Source organism: Ursus arctos, unplaced genomic scaffold, assembly GCF_023065955.2.
Source record: "Ursus arctos isolate Adak ecotype North America unplaced genomic scaffold, UrsArc2.0 scaffold_19, whole genome shotgun sequence".
NCBI classification, from domain to species: domain Eukaryota; kingdom Metazoa; phylum Chordata; class Mammalia; order Carnivora; family Ursidae; genus Ursus; species Ursus arctos.
Genome location: NW_026622863.1, coordinates 56,211,656 through 56,229,598, shown reverse-complemented (window position 1 = coordinate 56,229,598; position 17,943 = coordinate 56,211,656). Strand labels below are relative to the sequence as shown.

Below are 17,943 nucleotides of genomic sequence, written 5' to 3'. Positions count from 1 at the left end.
AGAACTCTCAGCTTTTACCTTAAAACTGAAACATTAACTTGGAAAAGAAAGCAGTGCTACTGCCCAGGAGAAGAAACTCAAGCATGCCCAAACCCTAAAAACCCGGGCGCGAATCCCAGGTCCCGCCCCCATGCCGGCCGCGCCAAGCCTTGCCTCACCCTCACCAACGCCTCGTCTCTATGGTTACCGCCCCGCCTCCTCGTCCGCCGTCCCTACGCAGGCCCGGCTTTGCTCCGCGCCCCACCCAGGCCCCGCCTCTTCCCTCTGCGCGGGCGCAGTTGTCTGCACACCCGGAAGCGGGTTTCGTGGAGCCGAGGCCAGTCTGTGGAGTGTGAGTTTCGTCTTTCTTGTTTAAACCTGCGCCTCGCAGTCTCCCCCCTACCCCCGGGGTCTGGGGGCCGCTAAAATCCCTGCGTCACCCCCCAAACCCCTAAAATTCAGACGCTTCCGTGGGAGGCAGGGGGCTTCCCTTTGGGTTTGAAATCCGCGAGGTGGGTCCGCGCCCTTCTCGGCCCCTAGAGGGCAGCGCCGGCCGCCCCTCAGGAGAGGCTGGCCCTCACCTGGGCCGGGAGATCCTGGAGAGCTCAGTCCTCCCCGGAGACGCACGCACTTCCCCTCATCTCGCGTCCCCCTCAGCCGTCTCCTCTGCTCCCCAGGCCTTCCCCCTGTCCGTCCCCGCGTCTCCTCACCCTGGGTTGGGGAGGTGACTAAAGGCCTGTCTTGAGCTGGATAATGTGCTCTTGTGGGAGGCGGGCATCTTCTGTTATCCCTCTCCTGGGTGAGAGGAACCCGGAGGGGGAGAGGGACTGTCCACCTTAAAACACAAGTCAGTCATTCTACTAGCAAAATGAGTTTATTCCGGAAGAAGCAGAGGAATTGCAGTTTGGGACATGCATGGCATGCAGAGGCAAGTTGGGAGAGAAAAGGAAGGTCGGCTTTTATTTTTAGGAGGACATCGGGGAGGGTTACTTTAAATAAAAGTTCACTGGAGAAGAACAAGAGTTGGAGGTTGTGGCGGTTTTTCAGTGGCTGCAAGTGGTGGTTAGTGCATTTGTTGCTGGGGCAGGAAGGGATCTTCCTTTTTTTTTTTTTTTCTTAACAAGCAGGAGATGAAATTCTCCTGTAAAAAAATTCCCTCCCTTGTTAAAAATAATTCTTATCCTCCCTTTTCTTGCTGGTAAAGCAGGCTGCAGGGAGTGGTACTTGCCAGAGAGCTCCCACTTCGGGGTTTCCCTTCTCCGTTTTAAATGAGGTTTCCTTATTTATTTTCACAAGACCCACTGAGAGAATTACAGAAAAATGAACAGAGAAGAATGGGAGATAACCATAAATATGGCAAAGTAGCAGCAATGGGAGAGAAGATTGAGAAATTTAGAGTAAGAAGGAAATCTCCAGGGAGATGATGGGAAACAAAATGTGGAGTGGAGCCCCTCCCCCTCCCTTTTTTGGGAGAGGAGCCCCTGATGGGAAATGGGAGCATAGGTGACAAAGGAGGAGGCACTTCACAGGCAGTGGGGGGAGAGGTTAAAAGAATTAGAGTCATGGCAGGGGCGACTGGGCACCCAGTCGGTTAAGCATCAAACTCTCTTGATATCTCAGGTCATGATTTCAGGGTCACCGGATGGAGCCCCAGTCAGGCTCTGGGCTCAGTGGTGAGTCTGCTCAGGATTCTCTCTCTCCCTCTTCCTCTGCACCCCCCCCAACGATCTCTCTCTCTCTCTCTAAAATAAAAAAAAAAAAAAAAAAGTTGAAGTCATGGCAGACAGCAGTGTGGTGCTGGAGGAAAGGAGGGAGAAAGAGCAGGGAGGAAGCTGAGCAAGCTGGGGGTGCCAGAGAGTGGGGACGAAGGGGGAATGGCAGGGAAAGAGCAATCTTAACTGGGAGAGTAGCTGGGGAGTAGAGAGGGGGGAGGAAAGAGGCAGAAATATGTGGAGATGGAGGACAATCGGAAAGTTTGGGGAGAAAGAGCAATAAGAAGGGGAACAAGTTGCAGAATGGGGCAGAACAGGAGAAGGAATCCAGAGAAGGGGAGAAACAGCAAGAGAGGAGAGAGGAACAGAATGAGCAGAAACCCAAGGCGGAAACAAAACCGAAAGAAAAAAAGGGAGGGATGAATATGGAGAGAGGGAGAAACAATAGTGAAGAAAGGAATCCAGGTGAGGGTGAATTGATTGGATATGGATGAGTAGGTATGTTAACATTAATGCGTGGCTTTATAATACACTTAAAATTAGATTAAATTATGCAGAGAAGGATGAGCATTGCAAAACTCCTGTCTAAAAGGCTTGTGCATTTTATAATTATTTATATCGGAAGATAACTTCTGTTTGTATTCCTTGTTCAGTCAAGAGGGCAGAGACTTGGGTCACCATCGTCCCTTTGCCTGGGCTCAGGGGAAAGTGGGGCAAGAAATGACTGTCACTACACGTGCCTTTTTAAGGAACATTGAAGTGTTTCTTCCTTGTAATAGATTTACTTTATTTTTCTTTGTTTATATTTACATCATTTTTCTTTTTGAAGCTTCAAACAATCTTGGTTAAGTTATACTTTTCTATAAATAATTATCAACATCTGAAGTAAGCTTTGGAGCTATCCTATAAACAGTTTATGGCATTCTTTTCTAAGTACGACTTTCCCGTTTTTAGGGGCCCATGGGTGGCTCAGTTGGTTAAGAGTCTGCTTTTGGCTCAGTAGTGATACCAGGCCTGGGATCAAGCCCTGCATCAGTGGGGAGCCTGCTTCTCCCTCTCCTGCTCCTTCTCCCTCTGCTTGTGTGTGCTCTTTCTGTCAAGTAAATAAATAAATATGACCTTGCCACTTTAAAAAATTTTGATCTCATACTTCATTCGATTAAAAAAAATTTTTTTTTAACTTTTTCATTTTTAAGTTAATTGTGTCTAGTTCGGACTGAGGTCTGCAGGCTCTCTTCTCTTTGTCATGTATACTGAGAACATTCTTTGATATCTAGTAGGTAGTTTTAGATTGTTCCATGTGTACTTGGTAAATATGTTGGTAATTTTTTTTTTAAAGATTTTATTTATTTATTCGACAGAGAGAGAGACAGCCAGCGAGAGAGGGAACACAAGCAGGGGGAGTGGGAGAGGAAGAAGCAGGCTCCCAGCGGAGGAGCCTGATGTGGGGCTCGATCCCAGGACGCTGGGATCACGCCCTGAGCCGAAGGAAGACGCTTAACGACTGAGCCACCCAGGCGCCCCGTCGGTAATCTTTTATCTAAATTGAAACCTGGTTTAATCCGTTACTGTGATACTCAATTTCCTTATCTTTTATGTGATCTATTGAGACAGTGGGCTACAAGTGACCAAGCAGATATTCCCCTCAAGTTCCTCTTTTCCACTCCTTGCAAATGTTGAAGAATGGGCTGATCTACTTGGAGATGTCACCTAACAGAGCCCAGCTGTTCCTGATGAGGAAATGTGTGACTCTCTTGTTTCTATAGGTGACCCTCTTGCAGTGTTTACAGCAGCAATTCTTGTGTGTTCAGAATTCTGTATTTTGTAAATCTTTTACTGCAATGTGCTGGAAAAGGGGAATTTAGTGCCTGAGATCATTGTGATCATATCTTGAAATAAAAGTTTCCTCGGGACGCCTGGCTGGCTCAGTGGAGCATGTGACTCTTGATCTCAGTCAGGGTCATGAGTTTGAGCCCGCTGTTGGGCTTAGAGGTTACTTAAAAGAAAAGAAAAGAAATAGAAGTTTCCTTTGCTCAGACATGTGAAAGATGGTCCTGGAATTTTTAAGCGAGAAGAGCAATAATGGGCAAACTCTGTCCACTGGCCCCTTCACGCTACCAGATGAGAATTCAGTTACACCAAGTTCTGCTTACCCAGTGCGGACCTTCTCAGGGTAGCTTGGTGAAATGACTCCCTTGTAGGCCTCAGTGAGCCCACCCCAACATGGAGATGATGGACTAGACAGAAACTGATTCGAGCAACACTGAACCCTGAATTGATTGGCAAAATTCAATGCTTATCTTTGTGTGGCAATTCTTGGATGGGGTTCCCAATTGTCATTAGATTTTTAAATGGGGGGGGGCGCCTGAGTGTCACAGTCGGTTAAGCGTTCGAATCTTGATTTTGACTCAGGGTCGTGAGATGGAGCCCTGCAACGGGCTCCGAGGTTGGTGTAGAGTCCGCTTGAGGTGCTCTCTTTCCTTCTCTCCCTTCCCCATGTGCGTGCACTCTCTCTCTCTAGCTCTTGCTTTCTCTCTCTAAAATAAATAAATCCTTTAAAAAAATTTTTAAAAATGGGTCCCGGGCCTCCAAAACTGAAGCACAAAAACACTAGGATGGAGGCAGAGACACAGGCTCCGAGTCCTAGCCCATCAGCAGATGTCTTTCCCTGCAGCAGGGGTCAATCCGTAGGCAGATGATACTGCTCCCTGGCATTGAACCCTCGGCTGGCCTCCCGTTGTCATCAGGACAAACAGTAGACCCTCACCGGGGCTACACCGCGCTGTATCATCAGGGCCTCTGGCAGGGTCTCCAGCCTCATCCTGGGAACTTACACAGTTCACACGCTCACTCTGCCCCAGTCACATTCACCTCGTCTCTGTTCCCAGACACCAACCATTTCCGTCACAGGACCTGGACCCTACTCTTACCTTCTGTCTCTTAATCGTCTCGGCTCTGGCCCTTTCTCCTCCTTCAGGTGTAGGCTCAGAGATGTGTCTCCAGCCTCTCCTGCCCACCCGTCATCTGAAGTGCCCTTCCCCAGTCAGTCTGCCATGTCATGCGGGCTGAATTGTCTCCATGTCAATCACCCAGATGAGAGAAGCTCTTCTCCATTGATATTTGGAGCCTTTCGTGTTTTCCGTCTACTGGGGGGCGCCCAGGCTGGCTGCTGCACCTTCCTTTGGGCTTGTGTTTCCGATGCTTGCTGAGTAGTCCTCAGAAGACCAAGGAGCTAGGGCAAGTCATGAGGATGGTACCCATATTTCTTCTGGAAGTTTCAACACTAATTGATCTAAACCTCCCATGGCTGCTTATTTTAGTCAAAGTAAGAGCAAAAGGATGTGCTGAATCCTAGAAAGCCCTGCAGACCTGGGTCCCCACATGTGTCACCCACGGTGTCACTGCCTTCTGGCAGCCCCCCAGGTCATCGGCGCTGGGCGCATCGCCAGGGAGCAGCTGCATCTCGGGCAGCGGCTTTGCCTTCCAGCAGTTGATGTGCTCAGGGTCAAGGATCCTCATTTCACAAGTGTTCCCAGCAGGGCCAACGTCTCGGTCTTCATAGTGAAGGCCCAGCGCCCTTCAGTTGGCCCTTGTGTCCGTCACTGCTGTGGTGCCTGTGCCCAGCGGTCCCTGTGCCTTAGCCTGGTTTGCTCGTGCGTGCCTGCGAGAGAGGTAGGAAAAGGGGGGGAAATGGAAGTGAGCCTTGAGGGGTCTGCAGGAGGAACATGGAAGCAAGTGTGGGCGTCTAGATGGCCCAGTGAACGGCGTGTGCACATGTCCCAAGCATGGTTGTGGGGCCGAGGGATGTGTGGAGCTGTTGGAAAGGGGTGTCTCAGTGCTGGCAGGAGCACCTGGAAGTGGGTTTATGGGTAGTCGTGGGACTGCATGGGTCTGTTTGGGGTGCCACTGTCATAGCTCGGGTTCCCTGGGACGCAGATGCGGAGACTGAGATTTGCCTGCTGGGGTTTAATTGGGAAACTCCTGATGACACCGAGGAGGCACGAAGGGACTGGGCTTAGGCAGAGACACGGTGCCCCGTGCTGTTGGTGGAACCGGGGCCTGAGCTGCGTCCTGCAGGGAGAGCTGGCTGCGGCAGGATGGTGCCTTGGGCCTGAGGGGATGGATCGGGGGGGGGGGGTGCCGCCGGCATCCGCCCCACACGGTAACCTCTGTGGGGTCTGTGCCAGAATCACTTATTGACTTCTGTGTGGGAACGCAAGACTCATTGTCTCATATAGAGGATTTGGAGGAAAGGTCTCAGAGAACCTTCTGAGGGATGACTGCTCTTTTGGATTATTCTGGGTTGTAAGTCAAGAACGACTCAGATGCATTTTGGAAGATCTAAATGAGAGCTTGCCGTGTTTTTAGAAGATGTTGGGGTCTCGTTGGGGCAGCTGCATCATCGTAGTCATCTGTTGAGAGGGCGGATCGTGGTCTGAATGAAGAAGTCTTGGCTTTTTTTTTTTTCCTTTAAGTAAGCTCTATGCCCAATGTGGGCTCGAACTTAACCCCGAGATCGAGTCACATGTTCTCCTGACCGAGCCAGCCAGGCGCCCGGACTCTTGGCTTCCCGCTCCTGCTCCGCTCCTGCTCAGCTCCCCCATCCCTCATGATGAACACTGTTCCAAGGACAGACAAGACCCCTGCATGTTTCGGTCCCCCAAAATGAAGGCCGTGCCGGAGAATGTACCAGTATCACTTTGTGTGCCCCACGCTGTTCCCGGGTCGCCAGCCCCACTCACCGTCTCATGACTGTATGACATCCTTCCTCCACTGCGTCTTCAGTTTGTGCGCGTCGCGAGTTTCTTCAGTCGGCGTGCGCAGATGGTGGTTTTGCCCATCCTTCACACGCACCCCCCAAAGCTTTGTATTCACTGACATCCTGCGTCTTTAAACCAAAGCATTCTCTGTGAGCTAAGTTCCCCTCTAGTACGCCCTGCTCTTCCGTGCTCTCATTCAGAACACCAGCCACTGAAAGCTTGCTTGTACCGTCTTCAGATCCTGTCTCCCGCTGTCCCGTGAACCCCATCCCGTCAAGCCTTCAACAGCCACCGCGCCCCTGAGACTTTCTGATTCAGAGTCACCAGTGACCCCATTTCTCAGTCCAGGATTGAATTTCCTGCCTTCATCTTGCTTTTCCTGTCAGATGCAGGTGGCCCCGTGTGACCGCTCCCTCTTCCTCGACACGTTTGTTCTTGGTTGGAGGACATCCTGCTAAGCGTTCCTACTCTGTCTGCTTGTTGGTTTTCCTGATCACTGGTCACCTCTTGGCTTTTCTGCTGGTGTCTGCCGAACTGCCTGGTCTCTGAGTGTGGGCGCCCCGCGACTTGGTGCTTGTACCTCTTCTCTGTCTACACCCCTGCCCTTTCTCATCACCTCATCTCCTGGCTCAACACCACCTGCGTGTCTCCCAGACTCCCCTGTCCACCAGACTTCTGCCCTGAACTCCATCCCGTGTCCAGCTGCCTCGACGTCTCTGCCGGGCGTGGGCATCTTAATTTGTGCAGAACTGACTCAGCCTCCCCCAGTGGCCCTCCCCCTGCTTCTTCCGCATTTTGGTTAAGGGCGACCCTGTACTTCCTGAGGCCCAGATGCACATCTTGGCATGATTCTAAATATCAGATGTTCCGTTATTTGTAAATGTTTTGATGGATAAGATAAAGAAAATTTGGTATTTGCTTAAAATGAGAGGAGGAATACATGGTTTCTAAAGTTCTTTCAAGATGTGGGAGGCAGATGTTGGAAGACTACACCCTTCCTGATCTGCTTCGCCCCCCACCCTCCCCACACCCCTCACCCTCCCTACTCCCTACCCAGGCCTCTCTGCTCTCCACTCCAGCTGGTCTCCTCCTCACCCTGCGGCAGCCATGCTGGCCTCTTCCCCTTTCCTGGGCCCAGGCTTGCTCCTGCCCAGGGCCCTCCCAGGGCCTGTCCCTCTGCCTGGAACTGTCTGGCCCCTCAGATGCAGGTGGCAAACATCCTCTCCCCCAAGTCCTCGATCTGATACCACTTCTCAGGGGAGCCTCTTGGCCCGCTCCCCCCCCCATCTCTGCTGCCTGTCCTGCATGTTCCCTTCTGCCCCTTCCTGCTCTGGGTCTGGGTCCTGGTGACAACAAGGCCCCAGAGAGAGCAGAGCCAGAAGGTGCGGGGTGTGCTGGGCTGGCCTCCTGGGAGTGTGCTCCCCCCAGCCTCACACTGGATTGCAGATACAGCTCCTGTGCCCCTCCCAGCGATTCCCCTTCCGGTGGCCAAGGGGGGACAGGGCCCAGCCTCAGTACCAGTTAAAGTGCCCCAGGTGCTTCTGATGTGTATCCAGCATTGAGCCCCAAGGCTCTGGGTCCTCCGTTTCTGAGGCTGACAGCAGCCCCTGACCCAGGGAGAGGGGAGAGGGCCTGCTCTGTGTGGGGTGTGATCAGGGCGGGTCTGTAACCTGGAGAAGAGTGTGGGGTCCAGCCCAGGTCCCCACTGCTGCAGTGTGTGTGTGTTGGGGGGGGGGCTTCACCCGGGTGGGAGCCCGTTCTGAAGAAAGGGGTGGGAACACTCACTTGGTGGTGTCTGGAGGAGTTCAGTGTCCCTGAGCCCCCCTCCTGTGGCAGTGGGCAGCAGAGGACTGTCGTTTCCACACAGAGAGGTCTTCCTGTGTGACGTTGGGGTACAGGAAGGGCGTAGACTGATTCTGAGCATTAAACTGCAGATTCTTGACCCTTAGGACTGACTTCTCAAGGCCGATCTTGTCTGAGGAGGGAGAAGCCTGGCAGAGGAGGAAGAGGAAAGGAAGGAGTCAGGAATGGCTGTTTGTCAGGTACAGTCATATTCTTGGTTGATTTTATGTCTCATTCCTGCTGTGCCCTTGGTGGCCTCGCTGATCTTCTCTGACTCTGAAGTGTCCTGCCCGAGCCACGTCTGTCCACACTCCCCCAGGCCTTCCCATGTCCCTCTCCTTCCACTTAGACTCCATCTCCTCCTGACTCAGTGGCATGGAGCCCATGAGGAGGCCCCTTTGTGTCACGGAGAGATGACTCTTAATTCAGTGCACTTAAGTGTGTATCTATGTGTGTGCATGAACGTGTGGACGCACAAGCCCCTAGTTTTTGAAAAGACATTGTCATTACTTCATAAATAAGTTATTAATTGTTGAAGTTAAATCTTAAGCATTTTCCATGGCTTTGCATTTTTCCTGCAGTAACACGAGTTAAACAGTAAGAAGAGTGACACTTATGTGCACGTGTAATGACCTTTTATGCATCTCTACGTTGTTAGCCTGACTTGTTTCAAATTGTCTCAGGGAGCCCTCTGTCAGTGCACCCTCGATGCTGTCTGGTGTGTATGTTTAATTGTTCGGGTTCAGTTCCAGCACCTAAACATCTGGGTTTGGGAGCTCGTTCTGCCGTTTCTTAGCATTTGCCCTTGGGCGGGTTTCGGGGAATGTATGTGACACAGCTGTCACCTCAGGAAGATGGGAACAGACCTGTCCTGAATGAGTGATGTGGTTACACTTAGTGCGTGCGAAGCATTGAGCGTAATGCCCAGCACATGGGAAGCACTCAGGAGGTTTTCGTCATTGCTGTTGCTGTCATTATTCCAATTTTTAGATTCTGGCCCTTCTCCAAAGTCATTGTGGACATTGTCATCTGTGAAGATACCACTCGTGCTCTAGCTCGTGTAGATATTGAATATCCCTCAGTGTGTAAAACACAATAAATAACAATTCTTATAGGTAGCCCTGTCTCGATTTTCTATTTTTTTTTTTAAGTTTATTTTTTCGTAGTAATCTCTATATTCAATGTGGGGCTCAAACTCACAACCCCGAGGTTAAGACCCGCACGCTCCTGCGGCTGAGCCAGCCGGACACCCCTGATTTCCTGTTGTTTTTTTTTTTTTAAAGATTTTATTTATTTATTTGACAGAGATAGAGACAGCCAGCGAGAGAGGGAACACAAGTAGGGGGAGTGGGGGAGGAAGAAGCAGGCTCATAGCGGAGGAGCCTGATGTGGGGATCGATCCCAGACCGCCGGGATCACGCCCTGAGCCGAAGGCAGACATTTAACCGCTGTGCCACCCAGGCGCCCCTGATTTCCTGTTTTTATATTTCCTATGTCGTCCACAAAAATGAGAAAAGCCTTATTGATTGAGAGGCCATCCTAACCTCTTATGGGAAAGTATAATAGGCCAAAACGAGGGGCACATAACCTGTTCAGAAAGACCTTATGTGGATCTGTGAGAACACCCACTTCATCTGAATCGATCCTTACACATCTCTCGTCTTTTCGTTATGTGAACATAAGAACTCTCCCCATGGCTCCTTGGTGAAGTGTGTTCTCATTTCAGGGATGGTTGACCTTCAGGGATGTGGCCATAGAATTCTCTCCGGAGGAGTGGGAGTGCCTGGACCCTGCCCAGAGGGCCTTGTACAGGGACGTGATGGTGGAGAACTACCGGAACCTGGTCTCCCTGGGTGAGGAAAATGTCCCTCCTGCAGTGGGGGGTCTGCCCTTGGGTTTCATTGCATTTTTCCCTTGTTTGCCTCCTGGGAGCCCCTGCCCTGCTTGACCGAGATTGAAGCCTCGTTGACTCAGAGATGAATGTGGGATCTGGACTTTTCCTTTACACTTTCTTCCGATGATCTACACACTCAGTCAGGCATGGTGCCGGAGCTCAAGTACGCATCGACCTTATGAAAAAGAGAATATCCAATTCCATTTCTTCTGCCCCGGTGCTCTTGATTCCCTGGTTCTTAGAAGAAAGCGAGATATTCATATGAACTGTTCTTTAAGTCTTCAGAGGAGGCAGTGGTGGATGAATTTTTGAAACTGTTTTTTAGCTTTTACTGAGGTATAACTGACAAAGAAAATTGTAGTATATTTTCAGCGTACCCCACGAAGATCTGAAATACACATACATTGTGAAAGGATTTCCATAATCAAGTTAATTAAGACACATTACCTCACTTATTTTCTTTCTTTCTTTTTTTGGTGAGAACACTTAAGCTCTATGCTCTGAGCAAGTTTCAATCATACAATATTATCATCTATAGTCCCCATCTTGTACATTAGCTCCTCAGACCTTAGTCACCATGTAGCTCAAATTTTGTCCCACTTTACCAGGGTTTCCCTATTTCCCCTCTGCCTCACCCTCAGCGGCCACCCATCCTCCCTGGTTTCTAACCGTGGCTTCTTCCTTGTCCCTCCCTGTTAAATGTCTTCCGTTTCTGCCCCACATCCATACTCTAATTCCTCCAGGTAAGAACGGGACAGCATGATGATATTTGCCACATCAGTTCCTTCTTTTTTCCCGAGGTCAGAATTCTAACTGCCCTGGTACATCTGTCTTCCCATAGATTGGCAAGTTCAGTCACTTCTCCCGTGTGCTCTTTACTTCCTGCCCTCCACTCCTGACCTCCTTCCTTCTGGCCTTTCCTTACATGCTACCTTGATCTGGACAGCTACAGCGGTGCCTACTAGCATATTAATTTTGTATTCTTGAACACCCTCATTCCCACAGGACCCCTCACCAGCCACACTGCTCTCCCTGTGTAAGGAAAGATCCGTGTTTATCCACTGTATCGCTGTTTCAGGACACTGGGGAAATCACATGCGCAGGGGGTGACGAGGTACTCAGGATGGCTGAGTAACACCGTCAGCAACACAATGCAGCTCTCGTGTCTCCATCGAAGTATTTATCTCGGAGCTCCTGATCTTGACTGTGACTTGTAGGCAGTCATGCATAAGAACACATTGTGTGAACCTGCAGGCCCAGGTCAATCCGGTTTCTCTAACTTACTTTCTCTATACATAGTGGTTAGAAACACAAACCCCATGTGCCTACTGTCCCTATTTAAAAAACAGTGATAATTTGGGGGTGCCTGGGTGGCTCAGTTGGTTAAGCATCCCACTGTTGATTTTGGCCCAGGCCTTGATCTCAGGGTCGTAAGTTCAAGCCCTGCATTGGGCTCCACGCTGGGCATGGAGCCTGCTAAAAAAAAATAGTGATAAGTGGGGCGCCTGGGTGGCTCAGTCTGCCTTCGGCTCAGGGCGTGATCTCAGGGTCCTGGGATCGAGCCTCACATCAGGCTCCTCTGCCGGGAGCCTGCTTCTTCCTCTCCCACTCCCCCTGCTTGTGTTCCCTCTCTCGCTGGCTGTCTCTATCTCTCTGTCAAATAAATAAATTAAATCTTTAAAAAAAAATAGTGGTAACTTACTTCCAGGCTTTTTTTTTTTTAAAGATTTAATTCATTTATTAGAGACAGAGAGTGCATGCGCACGAGTGGAGGGAGGGGCAAAGGGAGAGGGAGAAGGAGACTCCCCGCAGGGAGCCTGACGAAGACGTGGGGCTCGATCCTAGGACCCCAGGATTATGACCTGAGCCGAAGACAGACACTTAACTGACTGAGCCACCCAGGCGCCCCTTACTTCAAGGCTTTTAGCGCTGTTAGAAGGTTTAGAATATTCCATGTTTTACAGTGAAGTTTCAGAAATCCCTTTGCTCCGTAAGATACAGCAGCCTTCTGTCATGATTTTAATCGGTTGGCCTTTTGCCTGTGTCTTGGCTTAGGCTGCCACAAGAAATTCCATAAACCAGACGGCTTCACTAATAGAAATTGTTTTCTCACAGTTCTGGAGGGTGGCAAGTCCAGAATCGTAGTGCTAGTTCATTCAGTTCCTGATGAGCGTTCTCTTTCTGGTGGCGAACTCCGTCTTCTTGCTGTATCTCTGCATGACGGAAAGCGTGACAGGTAGCAGGCACTCCTGTCTCTTCTCTAACAGCTGTACTCCCCTTCACGGTACTCCACCCTCATGACCTGGGTACCTGCCAAAGGCCCCACAGCCAGCATCTTCATATTGGGGTGGACACAGACTTTCAGACCATGCAGCCCGCGTTATATTTTGTATGGTTTTTTTTCTGCAGTTTTGTCCAAACAGTGTCTGATCTGGCCTTAGTTAATGAGGTTTTCATGCACAAGCTCTTTATTACATATACCTTGTGGCCAATGATCTAGAAAGTCAAGGAACACTCTGTAGATAGGGAATTGGTCTGTTGCTTGGCTGTTAGATAACTGCAGGCATAAAATCAAAATTGTGATTTAGGGGGCACCTCGCTGGCTCAGTTGGTGGAGCCTGTCACTCTTTTTTTTTTTTTTTTTTTTAAGATTTTATTTATTTTTTTGACAGAGATAAAGACAGCCAGTGAGAGAGGGAACACAGGCAGGGGGAGTGGGAGAGGAAGAAGCAGGCTCATAGCGGAGGAGCCTGATGTGGGACTCGATCCCATAACGCCGGGGTCACGCCCTGAGCCGAAGGCAGACGCTTAAGCGCTGTGCCACCCAGGCGCCCCATGGAGCCTGTCACTCTTGATCTCCAGGTCATGAGTTCGAGCCCCACTGGGTTGCAGAGATTACTTTAAAAAAAACCATAACTGATTTCTGACTTCTTTCCCTAGTTATTATTCTTCATAATGTTAAGTGTTTACTGGACTTGATACTCCAAAAGTGAGTGGTCTTAACACAAATTCCAGTTCTCATATTGTGTGCTGGTTCCAGAATAGAAGCCCTTGCTTTTTTTCTTAAGAGAGATTTGTTAAGAATTCCACAAACTAATTTTGTGCAATTGTGGTTACTTATTATTTCTATCCTGGTTTCACTATAGGTTACTAGAACGTTTATTAATTGTCACGATTTATAGATGACGGTTTTTCTGAATGTATAATGCAACATAACTGACTTACACCACTTGTTAATATTGTAAAATGGCCATTCCAAGTGAATATAGTTTTATAACTAATATTCAGAAAAATATTTTTGTAACGTTGTGTGATTAAATTCTTCCTCATCTTCCCAGTGCTGCTATGGTTTTCCGAACTCCAAATTGCTGTTTACTAGATTACTCATTAGATAAGTTTGTTTCAGATTATTTAGCATTAGAGTATATCATGCTGTACTTCAGCATTATTACAGAATAAATATGCAGTAAATATGTGTGGTATTTTTATCTCTTCCGATATGAAACGGCCATATATTTTCTGTGAAGTGGTGTGTGATATGGGGCCATGATGGAAAAATACCCCTTCTTTCAGGGCTTGCATAAGTTTGTACACTGTGGGTTTTTTGTTTTTTTTTTGTTTTTTGCCATTGATTATTTAAAGTAGGCTTCTCTAAAATTAATTTGAATTACGTGTAATCACCCCTTTAAAGAATCTTATTCCTTTTGTATTCCTAGAAATTGAAGACCGTGTTTCCATTTCAGCTGATCAAAATATATAGTACTTTTGGTGTAGTTTGTTTTTCAGTATGAAATTTTTCTGTAATTAATGGGAAACCTATGGTGCTTTATATCTTGTAGCCATCTCTTCCAAATGTATGATCAAGGAATTACCACCCAAAGAGAACAGTAATACAGGGGAAGTATTGCAGACAGTTATATTGGAAAGACATAAAAGCTGTGACAACGAAGATTATGCCCGTAGAGCAATCCAGAAAAATATCCATGACTTTGAGTATCAGTGGGGAGATGTTGAAAGAAATTACAAAGGAGTGCTTGTGACCCTTAACAGAAGTCTCACTGGTGGGAGAGATCAATGTGGTAGAAGAGATGAAGGAAATAAGCCAATTGAAAACAGGTTTGGACTAAGCTTTCAGTCACATCTGGCTGGAGTGCAGATACTTCAAACCAAAGGGAAAATTTATGAATGTCACCAGGTTGAGACGTCTGTCAACAATGGTGCTTCAGTTTCACTACATCCAAGAATTCTTCCTAGTGTCCAAGCCAACATTTCTAATGAACATGGGAATGCTTTCTTGCATTCTTCATTACTCACACAAGACCAGAAGGCACACGTTAGGGAAGAACCTTACAAACGTGATGAGTGTGACCAAGCAGTTAATCGCAGTTTACACCTCACTAGACATCAGATGATCCATCCAGGAGAGAAACCATATAAATGTGATGTATGTGGGAAGGTCTTCAGTCACAACTCACACCTTGCTTGCCATCGAAGAATTCACACTGGAGAGAAACCTTACAAATGCATCGAGTGTGGCAAGGTCTTCAGTCGCAATTCACACCTTGTACGTCATCACAGAATTCACACTGGAGAGAAACCTTACCACTGCAATGAGTGTGGCAAAGCCTTTAGTGAGTGTTCAAGTCTTACTAACCATCAGGTGATCCATACTGGAGAGAAACCTTACAAATGCAATGAATGCTGCAAGGTCTTCAGTCAGAGTTCAGGCCTTGCAAGCCATCGAAGAATTCATACTGGAGAGAAACCTTACAAATGTAATGAGTGTGGCAAAGCCTTTACGTATAGCTCACAACTCACTAACCACCAGGTAATCCATACTGGTGTGAAGCCTTACAAATGTACCGAGTGTGGCAAAGCCTTTAATCAGAGCTCACATCTCACTAGACATCAAATAATCCACACAGGAGAGAAACATTACAAGTGTGACGAATGTGGGAAGGTCTTCAGTTACGATTCACACCTCGCACGTCATCGCAGGATTCATTCTGGAGAGAAGCCTTACCAGTGTAATGAGTGTGGCAGAGCCTTTAGTATGTATTCAAGCCTTACTTATCACCAGGTAATCCATACTAGGGAGAAACCGTACAAGTGTAATGAATGTGGCAAGGTCTTCAGTCAGAGTTCGAGCCTTCCTAGTCATCGGAGAATTCATACTGGAGAGAAGCCGTACAAATGTAATCAGTGTGGCAGATCGTTTATTCAGCGTTCAAACCTCACCAGACATCAGATGATTCATACTGGAGAGAAACCATATAAATGTAATGTATGTGGGAAGGTCTTCAGTCAGAATTCGAGCCTTGCAAGTCATCAGAGAATTCATACTGGGGAGTAACAAACGTAGTGGGTGTGCCCAAGCCTTTATTGTAAGTTCAAGCATGAATTGGCGTTAGAGAGACCACACTAAAGAGAAGTCGTATCAACGTAACGTATGTGGCAGCGACTTACACGGGCTTCACAACTCACGGGACATCAGGATATACATCTTTGATGACACCATATTGATGTAATGTGTGTGCTAAGGCTTTTACCCATGGAGCAAAACTGCAGCACAGCACAGGACTCATACTGGAGAGCAGCCTTGCGAGTGTAATGAATCCGAAGGCTTTCTGTCACACATTCATGCCTTTGATGTCACGAGCGTATTTAAACTAGGGAGAAACCTAGAGATTGACTGAACATCTAAAGGCCTTTAAAGCAACAGTGTGTCCTCGGGGTTCACCAATTCATCATAGAACAAAACAATTCATAACAGGAAGAAGTCTTTCAAACGTAATGAGTATTTTTATATTTCTTCCATGACTTTCACAACAGAAGCTACATCAGAGAATTCTAATGAGGAATGAAATAAGTCTCAAGTTCTCTAAATGTAGCCTGAGATAGTACATACTGCAGAATAATTTTTTTTGAATACTTAAAGCATACCGCAGAATAATTTAAAGCCAAAATATATTATAACTCTAGATGGAAAAAAAGGTAGATACCTAGAGATATAGCAAAGGTATATAGATCCTGAAGATAATATTCTATGGTTTCCTTTTCTAAATATTTTCTAGTTTGAAGTATTGTTGTTTTACATAAGACGATGATCATTTTTTAGCTAATATTTGTACAGGTGTGAAGTTTTTGCCGAGATTCTTTTTTTTTTTTTCCTGGTATGGGAAATCAACTGGTCCGGCATTATTATTATTTTTTTTTAATTCTGTCTTCATTCAGTTTCCTTGGTACCTTTGTCAAAGCTCAGTTGGAAGTACTTGTGTGGGTCCATTTCTGGGTCCTCTGTTCTTTTCCATTGATCTGTATGTCTCTCTTTTTTTTTTTCTTTAAAGATTTTATTTATTTATTCGACAGGATAGAGACAGCCAGTGAGAGAGGGAACACAAACAGGGGGAGTGGGAGAGGAAGAAGCAGGTTCATAGCGGAGGAGCCTGATGTGGGGCTCGATCCCAGAACGCCGGGATCACGCCCTGAGCCGAAGGCAGACGCTTAACCGCTGTACCACCCAGGCGCCCTGATCTGTATGTCTCTTACTGCACAAATACGATGTAGTCTTGATTACATTTCACTGTATTTGAAATCTAGAATGAGTGATTCCAACCACTTTATTCTTCCTTTTCAGATGTTTTAGCTATTCTAGTTCCTTTGCCTTTCCTTATAACTTTTAGAAAAATCTCATTTGTATCTACAAAATCTCTTGATAGAAATTGTGTTAAACCTGTGTATCAGTTTGCAGTCATTTGACATCATTTCTACATTGTATCTTATAATAAATGGCTGTGGTATGTCTCTCTTTGTCTGATCTTTTATAGATTTTTAGCATCAAAATCCCATCAGTGTTTTGTTAAATTAACATATGTTTGTACTTTTTCCTTTTTGAGCAATCATACATATTGTATTTTTGATTTCACTTTCCATGTGTTAATTGCTACTGTGTTGAAATAAGATGGATTTTTTAAAAAATATTTATTTCGAGAGAGCATGAGTTTGGGAAGGGGCAAAAAGAGGGGAAGAGAGAGATTCTCAAGCAGACTCTGCGCTGAGCACAGGGCTGGATCTCACAACCCTGAGATCGTGACCTGAGCTGAAATCAAGAGTCAGACACTTAACCGACTGAGCCACCCAGGCTCCAGCACAAAGATAGATTTTTTATAATGTTGATCTTGTGTCCTCAGAATTTATTCATCTAACAGGGCACCTGGCTGGCTCAGTTGGAAGAGCATGCAATGCTTGATCTCTGGGTCATGAGTTCAAGCCCCGTATTCGGTATAGAGATTACTAAAAAAAATAATTTACTAATCTCACTTACTTTAGAGATTTGTAGATTCCTTGGGCTTTTCTGTGTATACTATTTCATTAGTCTCCTAATGCAGCTGTAAGAAATTACCACAAACTAAATGGATTAAAACAATACAACGTATTCTCTTACAGTACTCAACATGAGATATCTAAAATGGATCCACAGCACTGTTAAGCTCCTTGATATTCCGGGGAGGAATGTGTTTCCTCGCACTTTCCAAGTTCTGGAGACTATTATATGCTTTGCCTCGTAGCCCACTTCCTCCAAGCTAGCATCTTGATACCTGTCCGTCCTGATTCTGTCCGAGCAGCAACTTCTCTGTGTCTCCAACTCCACTGGCACCCTTCTTCTCACAGCCTCCTAATTGTATCATGTCTATCAGATAATCCAGGATCATCTCCCATCTCAAGATCCTTAACTAGGGCACATTTGCAAACTCCC

The 17,943-nt window shown here is 47.2% G+C and overlaps 1 protein-coding gene across 5 annotated transcripts; it reads left to right on the top strand.

Moving 5' to 3' along the window:
* The first annotated feature begins 269 nt into the window (after nt 1–269).
* LOC113247264 (zinc finger protein 347-like) lies at nt 270–16,991 on the top strand. Of its 5 annotated transcripts, XM_048223918.2 has the most exons (5): nt 298–331; nt 3,053–3,219; nt 8,401–8,493; nt 10,020–10,146; nt 14,027–15,856. In XM_048223918.2, exons 3-5 carry the CDS (start codon nt 8,479–8,481, stop codon nt 15,538–15,540), a joined length of 1,656 nt encoding a protein of 551 aa, XP_048079875.1. In that variant the 5' UTR covers nt 298–331; nt 3,053–3,219; nt 8,401–8,478; the 3' UTR covers nt 15,541–15,856. The 5 variants fall into 5 exon arrangements, with proteins under 5 accessions (XP_026344022.1, XP_048079878.1, XP_048079875.1 ...); XM_026488237.4 differs by lacking the exon at nt 3,053–3,219 and having other exon boundaries at nt 270–331; XM_048223921.1 differs by lacking the exons at nt 3,053–3,219; nt 8,401–8,493 and having other exon boundaries at nt 291–331; nt 14,027–16,991.
* The last annotated feature ends 952 nt before the right edge of the window (nt 16,992–17,943 follow it).